The sequence below is a fragment of the Nymphalis io genome, chromosome 26 (genome assembly GCF_905147045.1).
Source record: "Nymphalis io chromosome 26, ilAglIoxx1.1, whole genome shotgun sequence".
Lineage (NCBI taxonomy): Eukaryota > Metazoa > Arthropoda > Insecta > Lepidoptera > Nymphalidae > Nymphalis > Nymphalis io.
The window spans coordinates 8,607,754-8,630,617 of record NC_065913.1 but is presented as its reverse complement, the minus strand read 5'-3'; the positions used below and the strand labels follow the sequence as shown (position 1 = coordinate 8,630,617).

The following is a 22,864-nucleotide window of genomic DNA, read 5'->3' as shown; positions in this document are numbered from 1 at the left end:
TTACACACAAAATTATGATTTGTAACATTTCTCGCGATCTTAAGTATATCAGCCAGTTACAGTCATCGTTGTACATACTAATAAGTCATTAAATGTTTGTATTGGTTTTATTTTTGATGATTTTTATATAAATATGGCTTATATTCGTTGATGTTTCCTTGTATTTAATTCATAATTCAGTGGAGACGACTAAAAAAAAACATAATATTAATAAATGTATCTTATATAGAGGTAATAAATGATTGTCTAGGAGATTACATTGCTAACTATTTATTGTTACTATGTGCAGTCTTAAATCAAATACTCCAAAAATCCGATAGATAATCTTATTTATATTACACAATACTGTCTCCCAAATCCTTAGGTGGAGCGACAGCGACCGCTGTGAACGCTGAGCCTACACCTAACGGCTGGCGGCTAGAATGTGGAGCTTGTGGGCGTAACCTCCGCGTGCTATGGCTTAGGGGGGGTAGATCCACACCCGCCATCCTCACACCAGATCTAGCTCAACACTGCTGGAGAGCAGTGCTTTTAGTACCAGAACCAGATGAGGTCTGGTGCGTAGCTGTATCGTCTAATGGCGGTGCAGTTGCAGTTTTTCCTAGAAGGTCGATCCAGGCTTCTCCTTCACCCGCGCGACACGCGGTGAGGGCCTTACACGGAGACGCGAATCACCCAACCTATACAACGGTATTGTATATTTTCGCGCTAATCAAAGGACTTTTGTCAATTTAAGTATTTGACTTTCTGCTGTGAAGATGCCATTATTTTAAGTTTTTATCGACTCAATTACTTTTTAATATATTATATTATTGAAATATTTAATCGTGTAATCAATTTCTTTAATAATATGATGTTTGTAATCTTATTTTATCTTAGTAACTAATACTATTTTCGTTATACCATTGATTGTTTTAATTTATAATAAGTTTAGGGTTATTTTTTTATTACATCGTATAATATTAAATATTCTCGCAGCAGGGAAAGCTTTTAATGTCTATCGAAATAATTATCGTGATTATTAGTAGACAAGTTTATCCTCAAGAAGTACTAGAGAAATATGACTGAAAATTGTATTTAGACAGTCCTGATTTCCATTTTGTACAACTAATGAGGTAAAAGTACTGAATATTGGAATAAAATCAGTTGAAATTGTACCAAAATCTTCATCCTCAAAATTGAGAGTCAATTTAGTAAAGAAAAATTATCGTCCAAATTTTGAAGCCCGTATTGTGACTTGAACAAAACATGAATGAATGCGATACTCTTAGACGTGTATTATAGATGGTAAACGATCTGTGTCGTTAAAAATATTACAGTAAATTAGACTTTATTGTGTACTAGTCCTTGTATCTTAGGGACTAAAATCGTGTGAACTATCTTCGTAGAAATGTGTCCTTGTATAGCCTTCGTAGTGCTCCTATAATCATAATTTGTTATACGTATTTAGTAGAACTCTTTCTGTCTTGGCACGTTCGTTGCAGTGACATTTGAAATTAACGTTGTGGGGAAGAAAATTAAATAGAATGTGAACATTTTCCTTTTTTAAATCTAGAATTGAAATTGTAATTGCATAACATGCTTCTACTCTTACTAAAATATTTCTTATAATTTTGCAATTCTATTGACTTTATTAATAACAAGAATTTTCATTTCAAGTTTTTATTAAATGATATATTTTTTAATGTAAAACTAATATTTCCTTCCTGAGTAAAATTTCAATATAAGTTCTTGAATTCGATTGCCATTTGAAAGCTTTAGAGAAGAATAATCTTCTCCCATTTTTCGTCTAAGCAACTGTCGAATGCATTGCTACGAACGCACCTTCTATGCATATTTCATCTCTAACGGTAGTTATTCTTTCCTCTGTCTTATTCCTTTCCTTGCCATTGTTATTTTAGTTCTAGTAAGTGTTTAAAACAGGAATGGAATGTGCCAAATTGTTGATAATTGTAATAGATTTTTCTTATATAAATGGAGGTAAATTGTGAATTGAATATATTTAATTTTATTGGGTATATTACGATGTCTGAATGTTTAGAGCAATGAACACCAATGAAAATGAAACTTAGAATTTGTAATTTATTGGTAATGTTAAGGTCACTTCCTCGAGATTCGCGTGTTATCTAAACGAAACTCGAATCTCGCGGAATACAACGCCCTACCGGCATATATCTATACTATATTTTATATAGACGTCAAATTCGTAAACTAATAATATATGATGTATTATAGCTTAACAATTATGTAAATTTCGATGTCAATTTTAGAAGTCCATTAAGTTCGGACCGATTTTTGTATGGAGTACATTTGCTAACATTTTGATTGAAATGAAAATGTTTATCACATGTTCAATGTTGATCATTAGTTTTATTATATTACTTTCTTACAGCTCAGATCAAACTGTGCACTAGGTTAGTGCTTTCAGCTAGCGCACATGGCACACTATGGCTGAAAATGTGTAATCGACTGCATTTTAATCGATAATCGTCTGTAATAGAATTGTCAATTTAGTTTTAAATTATTTTTTGCGAATTCATAAGTTATGTGAACATTCTTATATATAAGCGGCTGTTTGGCTGAATTCATACCGAGTCGTAATTTAATTATATCGGCAATGAAATAGCAATGTGCGTTAGTTTTTAGTATCACAGCATCATCGTTATATTGTTAAGATTGTGATAACAGAGGCGCGGGCGAGTTGCGGGTTCACTGAAATATAAACGAAAAAATGAAAGAAATTATAAAAATCGATTAGTTTAGTTAAGTTAGATTATAGCTAAATGTATTTTTGTACCGTATCAAAAAAAAAAAAAAATTTTGGTCAATTCGACAGTAATTTTAAACGAAATTTAATTTACGTACCTGTTCATGAGAATGTAAAGATCCGTCCATTGCGGAGTCCGGCCTAGTTAAGGAGCTATGTAGAACCCTGTCTGTCCATCCTTAACTTCTTGTAATGCGAGTTCAATAGATAGATGAATTTATAGATAGAGTAATGGCTTAGATCTTCTGACGTACACGTTTGGCTCTTCCCCTTTCCTCGACTATACCCCGCGACCCCCGCCCCTCTATAAAACCATGTATACTTGTCTGAGTAATCATTTTATAAACGACCAGCCCACGATATGTTCGCAGTATGTATATCAGCGGCGTAGCTAGAAAAGGATGCAATAACTCAGTGTTGCTAAAACTCTGGTGGGTCTCTATTAGTTTGAAGATTAAAATAAATTTGACAAAACTGATAATAACATAATAAACTCCAAATCGTCTTTGCCCACTGTTGCCCTACGAATCAATAGCTGCGCTCATAGCCCTTATAAGAAAATCAATGGCATGTGTCTACAATTTTCATTCAATTCATTTTAAAGGTTCATGTATTTTTAATCCGAGTAAGTGGATGATGGTTTTAATAAATTTGTGTTTCAAGCGCAATTTGATGAAGTCGATCCCAGGTTGTTTACTGACTCATCGATTTATTGATAACTTTTTCGTTGAGTAAATTCTTATTTGGGGATCGCCTTTGTTGTTCCAATGAGTTTTATCATCACACATTAATAAATATATTTAAGCAATAATATTTGAAAATCACCTCCCACAACCAACCCACAAGATTTCTTATTCAGCAGGAATAGACCGTTTCCACTGTATAGTTCGACTATTGTTGATATAATAAGAGAAATTGAAAATTTTAGATACCTTTTGCCATTTTTATCATCACTGTCATGTGTTATATACGATATTAAAGTATTATAATACGATATTATCTCTTGATGGAAATTGAATAAATAGAGACGGACATACACACTACGAGAGAAAAGTTTGAGTCTTCGGAGAAATAACAAATAAACAGATCATATATTAATATTTATTATACATGTTTATTCGTAAACAACTGTAAATAAGTTACTAAAAGAGTGTCAAAGAGAATTAGAAAATACTCATATGAATAGGTAAAATGAAGAAAGATATTTTAAAAACAAACAAAAATAATAATTATTACTACAAGTATATGTTATATGTTTTTACGTGACAAAGCGATGTGACGTAACGAATAGGCAGCACTCAGCTTGATGTTTTCAACATAAGAAGTATATACAGTTTGTTAATACAAAGTTATCACACAGAGGAATTCATTCAATTCAAACAGTGAGATAAAAAATTAACTCTACAGAACATTTTAATAATGATTAATATTTACTATTTAGTCTATATTTTTTTAGTTAGTCGGCACTATTCCATACAAAAATCACGTATGTGTGTGGATTAAATATTGCCACTTAATTTACATTAGTTCCACACAGCCGATAGAGCTGAAATTCGCACATACTTTCGGTATAAATCACTGGTAATAAACACTTATACAAGTATACTAAATTGTATCCGTTACGCTTTAGATCGGGCAAAGTGGAGGCGTAGATGCAGGAAAGCGGACCCTGGCGTTACTAGGCCGGGAAAACGCTAGGCAGAAGAAGAAGAAAGACTAAATTGTATTCGTTTCATAACATAAACATATGAAGTAAATACGTTCTTATATATCTGTTTGATTTCAACATAATTCACAACTAGCATATAACATATAAATTATAAAAATATAGAAGAACTTACTCAAGCACGCTCACTCGGACTTACTCGACAGTGTGTCACGTGCTCAATTATACTCGTGTTTCGTCTCGTAGTGTGTACGTGCTTCACCCCGGGCCGGTCGTTTTTGACATTACGTTATTTCTGTAGTCTTTCGTACTAGCGTCCATAATACGATACGTGTAAGTGACGTATTGGTGCCAATACATTATGTAGTAAATCATTATATATAATATATATCTATATATATTTACATTTTATTATACATATTATCGTTTACTTTGATAATGAATGTACAGTATCCATATATCCAACGCATGTACGATCTCCTATACCGAAAAATAAATGATATAAAAAAACTGCGTGTTTTTTTTTAAGTGGAGCTCAAATTCATTTACGTAAGCAGAAATTTTCCTTTACAAGGGAAAAAATTTAATAAAATTAATCTAGTGAGTGCGTGCAAGCAGCGAAGTGTAGAATTGAAGAGCTCCAGGGCGCAGCTTCAGTGTATAACAAAGTAATCACACACGTGAAGGCATATTCTAGTTTTAACTTTTGTATTTTTAATTTTTAATGATAGGCCTGTGTGGAAGTTCGTCACTTATTATATCACCAAACATAAACTGGTAATGGTAATTAATGAACTGGAACTGGTAAAATTAGTATTGGGATTTAAAGATTGAGAAGTCTACTGTAATTACAGGCATGTTGAAATCTTCGATTTTATAGAATAATAATATACGACCTAAAAAGTGGTACCTCTTGCAGTATTAGTATCTATGAATTAAGGTGACCGATTAACGGATCGTGTGCGACCCATTTTCTCGTGATATGAAAAAATAATACAAATTTTTAAAACGAATGATTGTAATTACGTTTTGCCTCATATGACGAAAACATATTTATAGTGTGTCATGATTTTCACTGGTGGTAGAGCTTTGTGCAAGCTCGTCTTGGCAGGTACTACCCACTCATCAGATATTCTACCGCAAAACAGCAGTACTTGGTTTTATTGTATTCCGGTTTGAAGGGTGAGTGAGCCAGTGTAATTACAGGCAGAAGCGACATAACACCTTAGCTCCCAAGGTTGGTGGCGCATTGGCGATGAAAGCGATGGTTAACATTTCTTACAATGGCAATGTCTATGGGTGTTGGTGAACACTTTCCATCAGGTGGCCCAAATGCTCGTCCACCTATCTTTTCTATATATATAAAAAAAAAATTATCGTCCATAAAATTAAAACCAAATGTTCTTTATTCAAGTTATTTCTTATGAGCACCATTGAATCGTCATCTTACAGAATTTTATTAAACATAAAGCGACCTCTAGTTCGGAATATAGATTATATCGAGGGAAAATGACAAGGAGCTCAATGTAATTATCAAATATTATATACAATTAATATTTTGTTCATATTATGTCCTATACAGAAATTCACAAAATTTACATACATTACATTTTTTTTCATATATAGTATATACATAAATTATTTTATTGCGTAATAGACACTATCAATTAATCATTAAGTTACTGAGACACAGCACCGATTTCTAATAAATGCCATAAGTGCAAACGAAGCATGACGGGCTAATGAGCCATATCAAAGTAACTGACTACTGTAAGCACCCGTAAAAGCCTACTTGTATAAAGTATTTTTTTAATTGTTTTTTTACGATACGCAATTTTACAAAGTAAAGGTCATGAAGTACAATAATATTCTGTTTATTCGCAATTATAATTATAGATCTATTTTAAATAAATAAACGACAAGCATTTGTTGTTTCCGACTCCGCAGTCTTCCCGCGGCATAGTATTCGTTTCTTTAATATTATAAGATTCAGCAGATGTTTTTAGCTTGGCTTTTTACTTAATTAATTAAAATTTTATGTTAAAACAGGTTTATTACTCGATAAAAGACTATACATATGATAAAAATTATTAGTATTTCTTAATTTTTATGCAGGAAAAATGTTTTTTTTTAAAATAATTTATAAAGAATATACTTTTGTATTTAAGGTGGAATAGAGTAATTACTGAGTATCTATCCGGTTCTTCTTGATAATTGAATCTACAGTCCGAGCCGTTGGTAGCTTAAAAAATCATTTAATCCTGTAACATGATGATTCAAGTATGTATTTATACTTGAATTCTAAATTCAAAACACCGAGTCACAGTCATAGTTATACTTCACGGATGTAAGTAGTAATGTCATTACTCATCTCACGCTAAACAAGTCGTGTATTATTCTGGATGTTCGCCAAAAACACTTAAACTGGATTGAACAAAACAATGTCATAAATTGTAGATACCTTTACGCACTATCACTTCCTATACGTATAAAAATATTAGCGGTGGTATATCAGTGCTATGAACAAGTCTATGTTACCGCCCACTTGCTGTAGCAGCTGCGTTCCTGGTTAATGGTAAGTTAGTATTAATACATACGAAGATCATGATTAAATTAAAATTAAGTTTTATACTTAATTTTAAACAAAAGTAGTAACAGTATCATAAGATATAAGTTAGCCTAAATGGCCCAGTGGTTAGAGGAAGTGATTCTGAACTGAAGATCGTGGGTTTAAACTAAATTTAATATTAAATAAAAAAATATTTACCAATAAATAAGTCATATTATTACTGTACAGGATTATAAAAATGATATAAGAGATTGGAGTTAGCATTCGTTGATCGTTCATATGATATATAAATAAAATATGTAATTTGCTAATTGTTATAAAGAGTAACTACTAAAATCCTGGTTTTTCTCGGTAGAATCTACATTCCAGCGAACTGAACATAAAGCTCCCGTTAAAATAAAAAAATTGTAAAATTACAATTCAAAAGTGGTTGTGATAGTTTAGATACTTGAATAAAGTATATTTTTGGCTTTGAGTTAAACCACTGAAATTATAATTTTGAACGTAGACACCTTAAGTGATATGTGTCAAGTTTTTTGATGTCTTATTTGTAGATACACCATGTCTCTGAGCCATATAAAAGAACGGGGATAATTAGTGCCTTGTAGACACTAATCTTTGTCTCTAATTTGAGGTCATAGGATTTCCACACACGATCAGTGAATCTTCCGAAATTGGCGGCAGCGTAGGCATACGTGATGGAATTTCCGAAGACAATGTGTCTTCAGATCAAATGTTGCTCCCAAGATATTTAAAGTGAGTGACTTTCTTTAGTAGTTTCCCATCCAGATTTAGTGCCGTTGGATCCGCTTGGAAATGTCTTGGTGGTTGTTTCATGACTTGTGTCTTGGTAGCACTTATAACCAGGCCAAACCGTTGACAAGATTGGTGGAGTACGTCAACATAGTTTTGGAGATATTCCATGCTGTCGGACATGAGGCATACGTCATCGGCGTAAAGTATCTCCAATATGGAGATCTTTTAGATCTTAGTCTATAATTTTAAAAATTCGTTTATGAGAGTAGGGAAATACAGAATGCACCTGGGTTTACCATAATAATATCATCATCATCATCATCATCATCAGCCGAAAGACGTCCACTGCTGGACAAAGGCCTCCCCCAAGGATTTCCACGTTGCCCGATCTTGCGCTGCCCGCATCCAACGGCTTCCCGCGACTCGTTCTAAGTCGTCGGTCCACCTTGTAGGGGGCCTGCCTACGCTACGTCTTCCGGTTGATGGTCGCCACTCGAGAACTTTTCTGCCCCAGCGGCCGTCGGTTCTGCGAGCAATGTGCCCCGCCCACTGCCACTTCAATTTAGCAATTCTTCGGGCTATGTCGGTTACTTTGGTTCGCCTGCGGATTTCATCATTTCTGATTCGATCTCGCAGAGAAACTCCGAGCATAGCCCTCTCCATTGCCCTTTGAGTGACCTTGAGCCTTCTTATGAGGCCCATTGTGTAATAATATCAACACTTTGCAAATGTCAAATACCAATAGATAAGGAAAGGGTTTGTAATATTATTTCACCTTACTACTCCTATCCGTTTTATTTGTGTTTACACATATGACACTCTTTTATCCAACCCTACTTTCCACACGATGTTTTTCTTCACTACCGAGAACGACATGCGTAAATTATCCTCGTGAAAATTCAGTGACGTAGATACTCGGGCTTGTAACCGCAAACTTTGGATATGATTCACCATTATTGTTCTAACCACAGTGCAATCAGTACCCAGCAATATATCTATCCACTCGTACCATGCATAACTACCCACACCTACGCACACATACGTACACCTACCGCGAACTCCATTCCTTTTCCAAGCGCTTTTTCAAATATCTTTTGTGTCAAAACCTACTGATCGAAACTGCAAAGTTTAAGAGGATGTATTTATAGAAAACGCTCAAAATTAATATGTGACTTTTACTATGTAACAAATCATTAATAAAAAGATTTTTATCAAAATAAATAAAAAAAACTACACATTTAATTATTATTTTTTATCTTAATTTATAAGATAACACAATTTTTAGAAACATGATTTATGTAGTTCATTATTTCTTTTTTTGGAATGAGTTTGAGTACTTTCTTCATTCACAATAGAAACCGATTAGATTATTATTTCAAATTTTATTCTTAAATTTTAGTCATTTAACATAAGTTCTGTTTTTGTTTTAGTTCTTTAAGTCATATCACTTTAAATTTGTTAAGTTCTTAATTTTAATTTTACTATTTATATTCGCTGTTACTTAGTTATATGTGATGGATGCTGTGGGGTCCTGTAACTGAGGGAGCACATAGATTTATAATTCGCATATTATATTAAAGCTTGTCATGTCTATTTCTTGTTGGAGATCCTAATAAAATAAAAATAAAATTACGCGTATAAGTTAGACGCGCGACTACAGTGCCACACGCGTTGATATCTGAACTAACCGGTCGAAATTTTACGCGCTCTAATAAAAAACTGTAATGTGTGTTCTCTGTGAGTTCTATCATTATATATAGACGTCGTATAAATAGGAGGACCGAAGACACGTATTGGGCCCAGTATACCTAACCTAATTGGTGCTGTTGAAGGCAGGTGCTTAAGCTTGTACGTTAACATTTATTATATTTTATTTTTCTCTTTCTTTTTTAAACCCATAAATGCTTACTATGCGTTATCTATTAAAGATAGATAAATAATAACGAGCCGGTTGGCGTGGTTGGTAGATACTTGCCTTTCACGCCGAAGGTTGTGGGTTCGATACCCACCCACCCAGGACAGATATCTGTGTGCAAGAAAATGTCTGTTTGTCCTGAGTCTGGATCTAATTATCTATATAAGTATGTATTTTCTAAAAGAAAAGTAGTATATGTAGTATATCAGTTGTCTGGTTTCCATAGTACAAGATCTGCTTAGTTTGGATCAGATGGCCGTTTGAGAATAATGTCCAAGGACATTATTATTATAATTGTAATTGCAAATTTAAGAGATCTCTCGTATGTACAAAGTATTATCTGTATAGTATAGTTGTGGCAGACGCATCCATCCTTAAACTATACTTACCACAATATAAAAGTAAAATCAAATAATTTTTGTGCGGATAAACAAACAAATACAACTCACCTAATGCTGATAGTATTTTTGCAATCATTCCACGCGGTCATGGTTTATAAAGTAGCTATTTTAAATTTTTGTTAGTATATAACATATAAGTCTTTAACGTAAATTATTCTAATGTACCTTTTTATAATATTAATATGATTCTATAAAGTACATTTAAATTAATTAGTTTTTTATGAAACTTCTAACTCCAACTGATATTATGAAAGTTACTTTGTATCCGTTCATTAAATTCTGCAACAAATTAACGATTGGTCGGTTTTTAATTAAATTAGCTGTAAAAGTCGATTCACGGAATGAGAAGAATATAGAGAATATAGAATGCTATTATTTTAATTAAAAACGACCAGAATGAAACTGTTTAATTTACTGCGTAGCGGGCAGCTAGTAGCTACAGTCCATTATTATAAAATAAAATCACGTTACGATAGACTTAACGTGATGTTATATAGCCTTTCTATACAAAACCTTTCTATATAAAAGGGCTTTCTAACGCAATAATATTTTTAGTGTAGTTTCTGATTCCTGAGATTATTAAGTTCAAACAGACAAATGAACTCTTAAGCTGCATAATAATAGTAATGGTAATTTATAAATAAGTCACAATCTTAATCGTTTTTAGTTTTGAAAACATATACGGTAGTTTTAAGTTAATTAATTGTCTCACTAATAAAATATTCATTTTTAAGGGCATTTTCTAAACGAATATTGCTTTTACGTATTTGTCAGTTATGGAGAAATATTTTAACAATCACATTTTGCATAAAATTTATTTAAAAAAAATGCTATTTCTAAAAACAGCAATAAAAGTATTGTAACGTAAAAAATGATTTATATTAGAATATATTTTAGTAAAAGCATGACCAAACTTTTATTATACGATTGTATAAAATTCGTTATAGAATTAATCATGTTATGTCGTCACTTCTAAGAGCTCCATAATAATTGTTAATGTTTAAAACTATTTACAGTACGTTCTTGTATTTTTATAAATGCATGATAATACTGATAATACTAATAATAATAACTCCACCGAAGTATCTTTACGTTGCCGACGTGGTGGGGCTTGTGCACTTCAATGATTCTATATGCCAATAGAGCTACTCATGCTGGATTGGCCTAAGATGAGAAGACAGACCAAGAGAGATACAGCCCAAGCCAAGGTGGAACAGCGTACGCCGAGGGCTCCATGACTAAGGGGGTGCTTAGTCGTTAGTATGCGAACTTAAGAGACAAGGGGACCTCTAATTTAATTTACCCTTATCACAGTGAATGCAGGGCTCTGCTGTGATTGACTTTTGTGTCCCTAGCTACTCGTGGGAATAATATGATAACTAGGTCTAAAACAAAAAAATATATACAGGCGAACGTGCCATCGTTAGAAGAAGAGTCCATGCAGACTTCTAATTCATCCTCCAAATCTTTATTTCCATCAATACCCTCTTCATCACCAATTTTGTATGCATCTTCACCAAATTCATCATCAACCGGTGCTCAACTGGCGGATGTTGCACAGGAGACAAATTTTGTCAGTGAACCTGTGCCCACCACCAGTGGCGTAAAAAAACGTAAAAAATGGAGTATGGAAATGAATAAGTTCATCCTACGTACCAACCTATATCTTACAAATTTAGAATCAGACACAAATTCATATCTTTCTTAATTACATATAAAATTTATAGATAAATATCCACATATGGAAGTAAGCAGACAGAGAATTGGTGACCAACGTAGAGCTATTATACAAAAGAAATTATTATCACAAGAAACCATTGATCAGATTTACGATGAAGTTAGAACAGAATTGCAAGTAATCCAAACTCAGATACAACAAAACGCCACAAATCTTAAAACATCCCTTAACACACTAACAGGAAAACGTATGAAATTGACAAATGAATGCAATGAAGCAATTATTAGGATTTATTTCAAAATAACACAATTAGAGACTAATAAGACCGCTTATAGAAAATGTTTGTATGAAGAGTTTATAAACTTATACCCAGAGTTTCCACACATTACAGAGCAAAGATTAGCGGATCAACGAAGGGCAATAATAAATAATAAATATATTAAACAAGATAGATTAACACTGATTAAACAACAAGTAGCAGATGAATTACATTATACACACACACTAACGGAAGACACAGATAATGAACATTTACAAATAACAGAACAAAGTAATATTACACACTACGATGCATTCAAATCTAATTCAGAAACAAACTCACAAGCTAGGAAAATGCAAAACACTACAGTTACATGCACTGATTCCGTTACATCAACCCCTATCGATGAACAAAACATAGAAAATATCACCCACGATCATGATGTGACCTTAGAAGTAAACACTGAAATAGAGAACACATTCGTTCATTCTCTAGAACATTTTTGTGATACTGAACCAACTAGCAGACCATACATTCCAAAACAAAGAACTTCTAAAAAGTTTTCATTAATAATGAAATACATAGATACAATGATACTGACAAAATTTGTAAACACTGATACTGATTTTATCACTCTACAGACAATAATTTACTGTGCAGCATGGACAGCAGCTAAATGTAATGGGGCAAGAATGACATTCTTAACACAAAACAACCATCAAAACAAATCATACAGAAAACCTAGCTGGCAAAGAAGATTAGAAAATAAAATAAGGAAGTTGCGAGTCAATATAGGCAGGTTAACACAATTTATTAGAGGAAATAGAAACCGAAAAGTAGTAGCTGCAGTAGAACTCATAAAGACACAATATCAATCACACGCACAATATGAAAATACAAACACGCATATAGAACACTTCTTAGATACCTTAAAACAGAAACTCAATGCAGCAGCTAGTAGACTTAAGAGATATTTGACGTGTACTGCCCGTAAAATAGAAAACAAAACATTTGCTAACAATGAAAAAATCTTCTATAGAAATTTATTATCTAATTGCAAGGACAATGAGTAAAATCTAGAAATACCTCCTGCTGAAATATTTCGACAATTCTGGGCTAAGACATGGGAAAACCCCATAGAACATAACATACACTCATACATTCATAAGTACTTAAATACATTCATTAAATCACCACATTTACTACCGAAATATATAACACATGGAATCACGTATTTAGTACCTAAAGATAAACATGATACCACAAATCCAGATAAATACCGACCAATAACTTGCTTACAAACCATATATAAAATTTTATCAGCTTGCATAAGTGAAGAAATATACTACAAACATTTAACTAAACTAAAGTTGTAAAGAGCAGCTTACTTTTGATGCAATCATTTTAAGTAGTGCGGTAAAATCAAAATCAGATATCCATACTATGTTTATTGATTATCAAAAAGCCTTTGATTCAGTCCCGCATAGCTGGTTATTGTATGTCTTAAACATATAATAGTCTTAAAATTGTATAAAATAAACCCAACCCTCATATCATTTCTTCAAAATTCTATGCAAAACTGGCAAACTGTATTAAAAATAAAACAATCGTCCATGAAATCTCTAACTACTGAACCAATTCGTATCCAACGAGGAATTTTTCAAGGAGACGCTCTAAGCCCCCTTTGGTTTTGCTTGGCCTTAAATCCTCTTTCACTCTTGTTAAATAAAACCAATACTGGATTCACACTTTACGGTAATAACACCCATATAACTTATCACACCTCATGTACATGGACGATATAAAACTTTACTCCACTGACAAAAACACGCTGCTTGAGTTAGCAAGCATTACGGAACAGTTCTCAAAAGATATTCATATGAAATTCGGTGTCGACAAGTGCAAAATTCTGTCAATCTCGAAAGGAAAAATCCTTAATAATAGCTACACGCTCAAAACTGGTGAACAAATTGAACCAATGGATGAACAAAGCACATATAAATACCTAGGTTTTAAACAATCTAGGCAAATACTACAAACTACGACAAAACAAGAACTGCTTACAAAATTCTCGCACCGATTAAATCTCGTATTAAAGACACACCTTAACTCTAAAAACACAATAAAAGCTTTAACAAATTAATTAACAAATTTGCCATACCCTTACTTACGTACTCTTTCGGAATAATACAATGGTCAAAAAGTGACATAAAAAAAATTGCAGCGAACTATAAACACTCACTTCACTAAATATAGGAAACATCATCCAAAATCTTGTATTCAAAGGCTCACACTACCACGCAAAGAAGGAGGAAGGGGATTAATAGAGATACACAATTTACACAATAAGCAGATACTCTCACTCAGAGCATACTTCCATGATAAATCCGAACACTCACCTCTACATAGACACGCAACAGAAATAGACAAAAAGCTTACACCATTAAACCTACATGACAAAAACACTCAAGTAAACGAACATATCATAAGTACACAACAACAAATGTTGGCATGGGCTGAAAAAACACTGCATGGTAGGCACCGAGCCTATTTGAACCAACCCCACGTCGACAAAGAGAAGTCGAACGAATGGCTCAAACGAGGTGAACTGTTTCCTGAGACTGAAGGTTTTATGCTCGCCATTCAAGACCAAATAATAGCAATTCGTAACTATAGGAAGTACATAATGAAGGATCATAATCAACCTACTGACTTATGTAGACACTGTAACGCAGCCTCTGAAACTATTCAACACATAACGGGGGCTTGCAAATCTCTCGCACAGACCGATTATAAGCATCGATATGATCAAGTGGCTGCAATCATACACCAACATTTAGCATACAAATATAAACTTATAACAGAAATGAATCCATATTACAAATATAAACCGGAAAGTGTATTAGACAATAGAAACCACAAAATCTACTGGGATAGAACAATAATAACTGACAAAACTATCTGTTATAATAGACCAGATATTACCGTTCATGATAAAATCAATAGAATCGTTTATCTTATCGATATAGCCGTTCCTAATTCACATAACATACAAACCACAATATCTGAAAAGTTAAGTAAATATCAAGATCTCGCCATAGAAATTAAAACGCAATGGAAAGCACAAACAGTACACATAGTCCCAATAGTCCTCCACACCGTGTGTGTATCGTGCCAAAATCCTTGACACAAAATCTGAACACCTTACAAATGCCAGCGTATATCCTCCATATACTTCAAAAAGCCATAATCCTTAACACCTGCCGTATCACCCGAAAGTTTTTATCATCATCCACTTTATCATCAACGTTTTTAATATAAGCAACACTCCTTAACGCTTGGCTGCAGCCCGCGTTTTAGGCTTAAACCCTTCGAAAGAAGATAAACTTTAAAAGTTAAATAGAAATAATAATAATAATATCCCGGGATACAAAGCTTGTGCTATGGAAACCAGACAACTAATATACTAAATACATTACTTTTTTTTTGGAAATACATACTTGTATAGATAATTACACCCAGACTCAGGACAAACAGACATGTTCATACACACAAATGTCTGTCCTGGGTGGGAATCGAACCCACAACCTTCGGCGTGAAAGGCAAGTATCATTCAACGACGCCAACCGGCTCGTCAAACTGATAAAGGCTGCAAAAAGGTTGCAACACTGGCTCACTACCCTTTCAAATTGGAAAACTACAATATTAAGTGTTGCTCTTTGGCGGTGGAATATCTGATAAATGGGTGGTATCTAACTAGACGGGCTTATACTAAGCCGTACCACCAAGCAAAACTTTGACTTATTGTGTCCTGATAACTTTCATCTCACCATCCCACCTTACTTAAACCCACGTGTTATTCTGGGACGCCTCGACTCAATAGTTTATGTAGATTATATACAAGTGGCTATGTACTCACACTGTCGTCTTGCGAGAAATGTGTTGTTAATGTATGCTAACATCTTCAAGCACTTAAGGTACATTAGTATTTATGGACAATACTAAATAACAGAGTTTCGTTATTTGCGTAACACATTCGATGTGAAATTCAATCACTTTCTAATGATGATCATGTCATTCTTACCAATTTCAGAGACCATTTTTATGGAAGACTAACCATATTAAATATATTATGGTGCGTAAACACAAGCGTTCTCTTATTTCCTACAATCTTGCAATCTTATGAGAAAAAAATGAATAAAAATTCTACAAGTAATGTGATTCTGTAAGAATTAACTTTATGACTCACTCGTGAAATGTTAACAACTTACTTGAGTCTTACAGAATAGCCTTATTTACGTTATTTCCGTTACCCAGGAGTATGGACACCACCAACTCCTAGATTTCGGGCTGTTATTGAAAAATTTTTGATGGAAAAACTCAATAACTTCTCACAAATAAAATTCATTAACCAAAAAAATAACGCTATGGTAAGAAGTGCATAAAATTTGTATAACATGACATTACATGCACGAAATAGTTTTTCACTTTCAAGTGCTACCGCTTACACAAACTACAGACAAAGTGTGGAAATGCTATTCATAATATCACAAAGGAATGCAAGCTGTGGGGTGTGAACTTTATTAGTTTGAATCTTGTGATAAAAACTTTGACGTTTACGTTTTGATGATGTCGCGAATCTTACATGACTAGTCGCTACTACCGCAACTACATTTATTATATTTCCCATATTCTACATTTTTTTTTATATTATAGTATTTTTATGTATTTTCAAAGTCTAAGGCGGTAGTTTTGTTTGTTCTTCGTGATGGAGCACACATACTCAATGTTGAGCAGAAGACTTGAAGCTCATTCAACTACTGCTTAGATGATACCTTAGGAATAAAATAATCGATTTTCACGCCACTTCAAGTAACAACACGGCCTTACTTACAAACTTTGTTAAGCGTGTGACTAATTTAACAATGCCGCGTGTCTTCTTCTTTCGAATGTCAAATTAACAGAGACGGAAAGGAAGAAACTAGTATTTAACTAATCAGTCGCTAAGTAACGTTAATAAGTAACGCCGGTAATGTTTTTCATTTTATTGTTAACCAAAATTATTGATGTGATTTTTTCAAATACTGCCTAATCTATTATTATAAATAAATAAATAATTTACTGGTGGTAGGGCTTCCCTGGTGGTAGGGCTTTGTGCAAGCTCGTCTGGGTAGGTACCACCCACTCATCAGATATTCTACCGCAAAACAGCAATACTAGATATTGTTGTGTTCCGGTTTGAAGGGTGAGTGAGCCAGTGTAATTACAGGCACAAGGGACATAAAATCTTAGTTCCCAAGGTTGGTGGCGCATTGGCTATAAGCGATGGGTGACATTTCTTACAATGCCAATGTCTGAGGGCGTTTGGTGACCACTTACCATCAGGTGGCCCATATGCTCGTCCACCTTTCTATTCTATAAAAAAAAAAATGACTTTCCTTTCTTCTTTTCATTTTGGTATAGTCAGCTTCGTATATAATGTAACAGTCAACATTGTTAAGTACATAGAACCTTAAAGTGATCAATAACATTCATACAACAAGTCGTCAAATTATTTAAATCATCCTTTTTTTCCAAATATATCGGAGCGCGAACATTGTTAAATACATAAGTTTATTCAAACCGTTATTAAAATAGTAACAATCAAAGCGCCAGTGATTTCTAAACATCCAAAGTATTCAAAAATATGGAACACACTAAAAACCAACCTTATCGCAATACATTTTAAGTACATTTCAAACGGTTGGGTATTTATGATATATTGTAATATCCATGACAGCAAAAATTAGATACAATATATAATAGATGTTGGACACCAGACATCTTTTATTTTCAAATCTCAATTACGAGTATTGGTCCTTTATTTGAACTTAATTTGTTGCTGATTCAAACGTACTTTCTTTCTTAAGGATTTCAATGTTATTTGAGTACAATTAAAGTCACTTACTACGCACGGCTCACCAAATATTTTTATTATGTTCGACTATTAGTATACTCTAAGGACTTGATAATATTAGCTTTCATTATACATGAAACTGACTGTAATATATACGAAATTAGAAACGTAATAACATGTAGTCTTATATTGAAATAAAATACCCTTTTTTTTTTTCGCTGGAAAAACGCGTTAACGCGTTTCCCCCACTTGAAGTGGGGGGGTATGTGGGACTCGCCGGCGCCGAGTATGCACCGGAATACCCACTAAAAAACCAGCGGTACCCACACCGCCTTTTCGAGGGGCGTCACGGGATCGCTTGCGCATACTACCGTGACGCCTAGACGGTTGGCCCGCCTCTGCAGGCCTCCAAATCCTAGGGGGTTCTCAGGGTACAAAGACCCCCTAACCCCGGCAACACTTAGGGCGGGAGGAGAAGATGCGCATAGCGCTGACGCCTTCTCCCCGGTCTTCTTCGGCGAAGCGAGTCAGCGGAGGCCCTCTCCTCACGCTCCCGCTCCGCTGCCTCTTTCTGCGACATGACATTTTCGCAGAAGGAGACCGTCTCCAACCAGCACCTCTCGCTACCAAGCATGGCATTTATCACACTCGGCAGCGAGAGGTCTTCACCGACTTAGGCCGCCAGGGACAGGCGCTGAGGTCCCCAAGCGGCACACTCCATCAGAGTGTGGCACGCTGTGTCCGAAGGCGCACCACACTCATGGCAGGAGGATGTCACCTCCCGCCTCGCTATCCGGTGCAGGTACTTACCGAAACAACCGTCTCCGGTAAGTACCTGCGTCAGCCTGAATATGAGTGTGCCGTGACTCCGTTCCACCCAGCAACCCAAGTGGGGGCGGACCGCCTTCACTGTCACTAGGCCTGCCGAGGGGAACCTCAGGTCCTCCTCCACCTTCGAATCAAGACTCGCTGGGCTAGGGCCCTGACTCGCTCAACCTCCGCCGATCCTGGACGGACGCCGCTTGACCTCGTTTCCACCCGGAACCGGTGCACTTCCGCAAGCACCTCTGCCTGGAGTTCCCAGGGCGTATCGCTCGCGAGAAGTGTCGCTGCCGTCCATGACACCGTACGGTACCCACGTATCGCTCTCACCGCTATGACTCTTTGCGGCCTCCGCAGAAAAGCTCTGTTACGAGCGGTGAGAGCATCCACCCAAATGGGTGCACCGTACAACGCTATGGAGCGTACCACGCCAGCGTATAAGCACCGACATGGTGTTTCCGGCCCTCCTACATTGGGTAGGAGGCGGCCCAGGGCAGCAGCAGCGCTTATGAGCTTCAGGCCGAGTTGGACAAAATGCTGCCTGAAGCTCCCTCTTCCGTCCAGGATCAGGCCCAGATACCTCATCTGGGCTTGCACCTTAATCACCGTCCCCTGGACGGTGATAGACGCCCCTCGAAGGGGACCCCGACGTGGACCGTGGAATAGGAGGGCCTCTGGTTTTGTGACAGAGACCCTCAAGCCCAGCATCCCAATCCGGTCCATCGTGAGCGATACTCCGACCTCGGCCAGGCGGGCCGCTTCCTGAAAGGTCTGCCCCATCGCCGTGATGAGGGTGTCATCCGCGTAGCGCAACACCCTCATTCCGGGAAGGATGGGGGCCCTAAGGAGCCAATCGAATCCGACGTTCCACAGGATTGAGCCGAGTACCGACCCCTGTGGAACGCCGCAGCCTAACCAACGCTGGACAAGTCACCCATCGCCCCCCTCCCAGAGGACCACTCGGTCCCGGAGGTATGCCACCAACAGCCTTCTGAGGTAGGAAGGAACCCTGTGGTATCGGAGTGACTCCCTTATCGTCTCGAAGGGAAGACTGTTAAAGGCGTTCGCTACGTCCAGCGATACCGCCAGGACTACGTCTCCTCGGGCCACCGCCTCGGTGGTCCAGGTCTTTAGGGTATCCAGGGCGTCAATGGTTGATCGACCCTCCCTGAACCCGTACTGAGCCTCTGAAAGACCCGGCCCCACCTCGTTGAGGCGCTGAATAAGACGGGCAGCGAGGATCTTCTCGAAGAGCTTGCCAGTCTCATTCAGCAGCACAATTGGCCTATATGCCGAAGGAGAATCGAGTGGACGCTCCTCCTTCCGCAACAGAACTAACTTTCCCTCCTTCCACAGCTTCGGAAACTGCCCACTGGAAAGACATTCATCAAACAGTTCCCGAAGCCTCCCACCTAGATGTTCCAAGGCATCACGCAGAACACGCCCTGGAAACCCGTCCAGACCCGGCGCTGTGGTTCTGGCCCTCAATCGATCGAGGGCCATCTCCATCTCTCGCTCCGTAACGAGTGGTGGAGCCGCACTGTCATCTGTTACAGAGCGAGGGGTCATACTTGGTGGGACGTGTTCGCCTGGTTGGGGAAATAATTCACCAACCAGTCGCAGGAGGAGATCCGGCAGCTTCGGGCTTCCCCACGGGTCCCTGTTCAGGCTCACCAGAAGCTCCTCCCTTGCTCTCTCCTTAGCTTGACTTATCACCTGCTGCAGCTCTTTTTTCAGCTGGCGATAAGTGGCCCACAGCTGTCCCTCCAAGTCCGCGTCGAGGCCGTTGTGCCTGCGACAGCGGACGTATGCCCTCCGCGCCCGGTTACATGTCGCTCGAAGCTCCGCTATTTCGGGCGACCACCAGTATACCTGGCGGCACGGTACCCTGCGCCGGGTCCTCGGCATGGCCGCATCGTACACCTCCTTTAGAGCGCTGCGCATGCGGTCCGCCAGCTCGTCGACACTGGCACCCTCCCTCCTTCCGGCGGAACCCCATCGCTGCACGATAGCAGCTTCCCTGACCAGCTCACGATCCAGCTGGCCAAGGGACCACCTGGGGAGCGTGGTTGGCACCCTCAGAGGTTCCGCTGGCCTGCAAGAGGTGGAGATCTCAAACCGGATGTATCTATGGTCCGACAGAGTCTCCACCTCCTCCTCCACTCTCCAATTTCTCACTCTGCGCGCCGTGACAGGCGTAGCGAACGATAAGTCTCCCCATTCCGCCACTACGTAGCCCGAGCCCCTCTCAATGAGTGAGAGGGAAGGACTCGTACCTTTCCGAGTGAGGACTGCCACGGTGTCGTCCAAGTCCCCTACCCAGTGAGATAAGGGAGAGACGAAATAGGGCTCGCAGGCCACAGCCAGGTCAATTTGCCACTCCGCCATGGACTGCAGTAGCAGGTCTTGAGCCCCGGCGCAGTGGTTGACGTTCGTCTGGAGGAATCTGAGTTTGTCGCTCATGTTGACATGGGTGCTTCCTCTTCGGCCTGGCGCCGTCCGACGTTGGTAATGGTGTGAGTGCCTAATACCATCTTTCCTTTTGTGAAGGGAGGGTTACACTCTCCCGAGCCCATCACGTGCCCAGAGGGTCTTCCAGCGTCCGCACATACTGCACAATGCAGCTTTCCAGTGCAGGTCGAAGACTTGTGGCCCTCGATACCACACCGGAAGCAAAGCCTACCTCGTTCCGCCTTGGATGGGCAGAGCATCTTTGTGTGTCCAACGCCCATGCATTTGTAACAGCCCAGAGGGCGCTGTTCCAGGACGTACACTTTGGCTGAGCTCCACCCTACCAGAAGACGACCGGCGTCGGACAGCTTCTTCGCCACCGTAATGGGACAGGTGACGCGGACCATACCCATATATCCGGGTCCACGCTGCAACGCTCCACACTTGACTGCCTCAGGCGTGCAGTCCCCTGCACGTGCGACTGCCGCAACCAGCTTCTTTGGGGTGACTGAGCCGTCGAGCCCCGTCACCTTCAAGTCAACTCTTTTTATGGGCTGGACAACGTTGGCCACCCCGTCAAGCACAGTACGAAGCTTCTCCGCAAGCTTCTCCACCTGCTCCGACTGTGCTTTTGGTAATTCCAACACTCTAGCCCCTGTTGCCGAGCGACGGACCTTAAGTCCGCTACAGATCCCGAGGTCCTGGAGCTTTATGCCCTGTTCGGCTCGCTCCAGGACCTGTGCGTATGTTACGCCCTTCTCTTCCGCCTCCGGTTGCAGCGTGACAATAACTGCAGTGGTTCGAGGGCCGGTCAGCTTTGGCTTGGCCGCTTGTGTCTTTGTCACCGCTGAGATAACTGGAGCGGAGATTTCGGCTGGCGGGGAAGCTTTCTTCTATCGGTGTTGCCGGTGCGACTGAGGCAGCTGGCTTGGAGCGGACGGATGACGGCGCTTGGGTACGGCTGCAGCATTTTTCGGTGGGACCGGGCGGGTGGCCTGCGCATACGTAGGTGCAGTTTCCTGCATCGCATCCCGCCTTATGTCCGCGGCTAGCGGGCGACGGTGTATCTTCGCAGGAAGGAGGCGCTCCTCAATTCCCGCCAACTTGGCGTTTATCATTACGCCGACTGACGAGACAATTGAGGCCCTGAATTCTTCCAAAGCCTTCAAATCTTGCAAGGGGCTAGTGCCCGACCCGTTCGCCGCTGCTACCGAGGCTCATCTCGGTGAACTCGCGGCGATGCGCCTTAAGCTCGGTCTTTAGGTCGTCAATTTCCTTGCGGAGGCGACCATTATCCGCACGGAGCCTGCGGGTCTCCTCCGCTTCAGTCCTTGACGCCAGAGCATCGACGATACACTGAAGCGAAGCCGCCGAATCTTTCAGCTTCTTAATGAAGCCACTCTTCAAATTGCCCGACTTTTGGGCCACCTCTAAAATAAGCGCTGCGTTGCGGCCAGCCTCCGCACGCAGCTCCTCGGCACCCAATTTTATGGGATCCTCTCTACGGACATCCGAGGAAGAGGATTCGTCAGAGTCCAGCACGACTTCGGTTGCATTTTTACGGAAAGCCCGACTTCTTAAGGAGCGCTCGAACGCCTCCTCCCTGGCTTCGGCGGCTTTCGCCTTAAGCTCAGCTTTAGCCCGAGTTAGGACAGTTCCGCGTCCCTTCGAAGTGGGCTTCCCG

General features: G+C 38.8%; 2 protein-coding genes across 3 annotated transcripts in view; one reads left to right on the top strand and one right to left on the bottom strand.

Moving 5' to 3' along the window:
- Positions 1-4,923, top strand: part of LOC126778446 (uncharacterized) — a 79,034-nt gene extending 74,111 nt beyond the window's left edge. For both annotated transcript variants that reach the window (XM_050501989.1, XM_050501988.1), the window contains one exon: positions 365-4,923. In XM_050501989.1, the coding sequence (XP_050357946.1) occupies positions 365-735 (371 nt within the window). In that variant the 3' untranslated portion in view covers positions 736-4,923. The remainder of the gene's footprint in view (positions 1-364) is intronic.
- The window catches only part of LOC126778478 (uncharacterized), a 254,188-nt gene that overhangs the window by 128,981 nt on the left and 102,343 nt on the right, over positions 1-22,864 (bottom strand). The gene's annotated exons all lie outside the window — the stretch shown is intronic.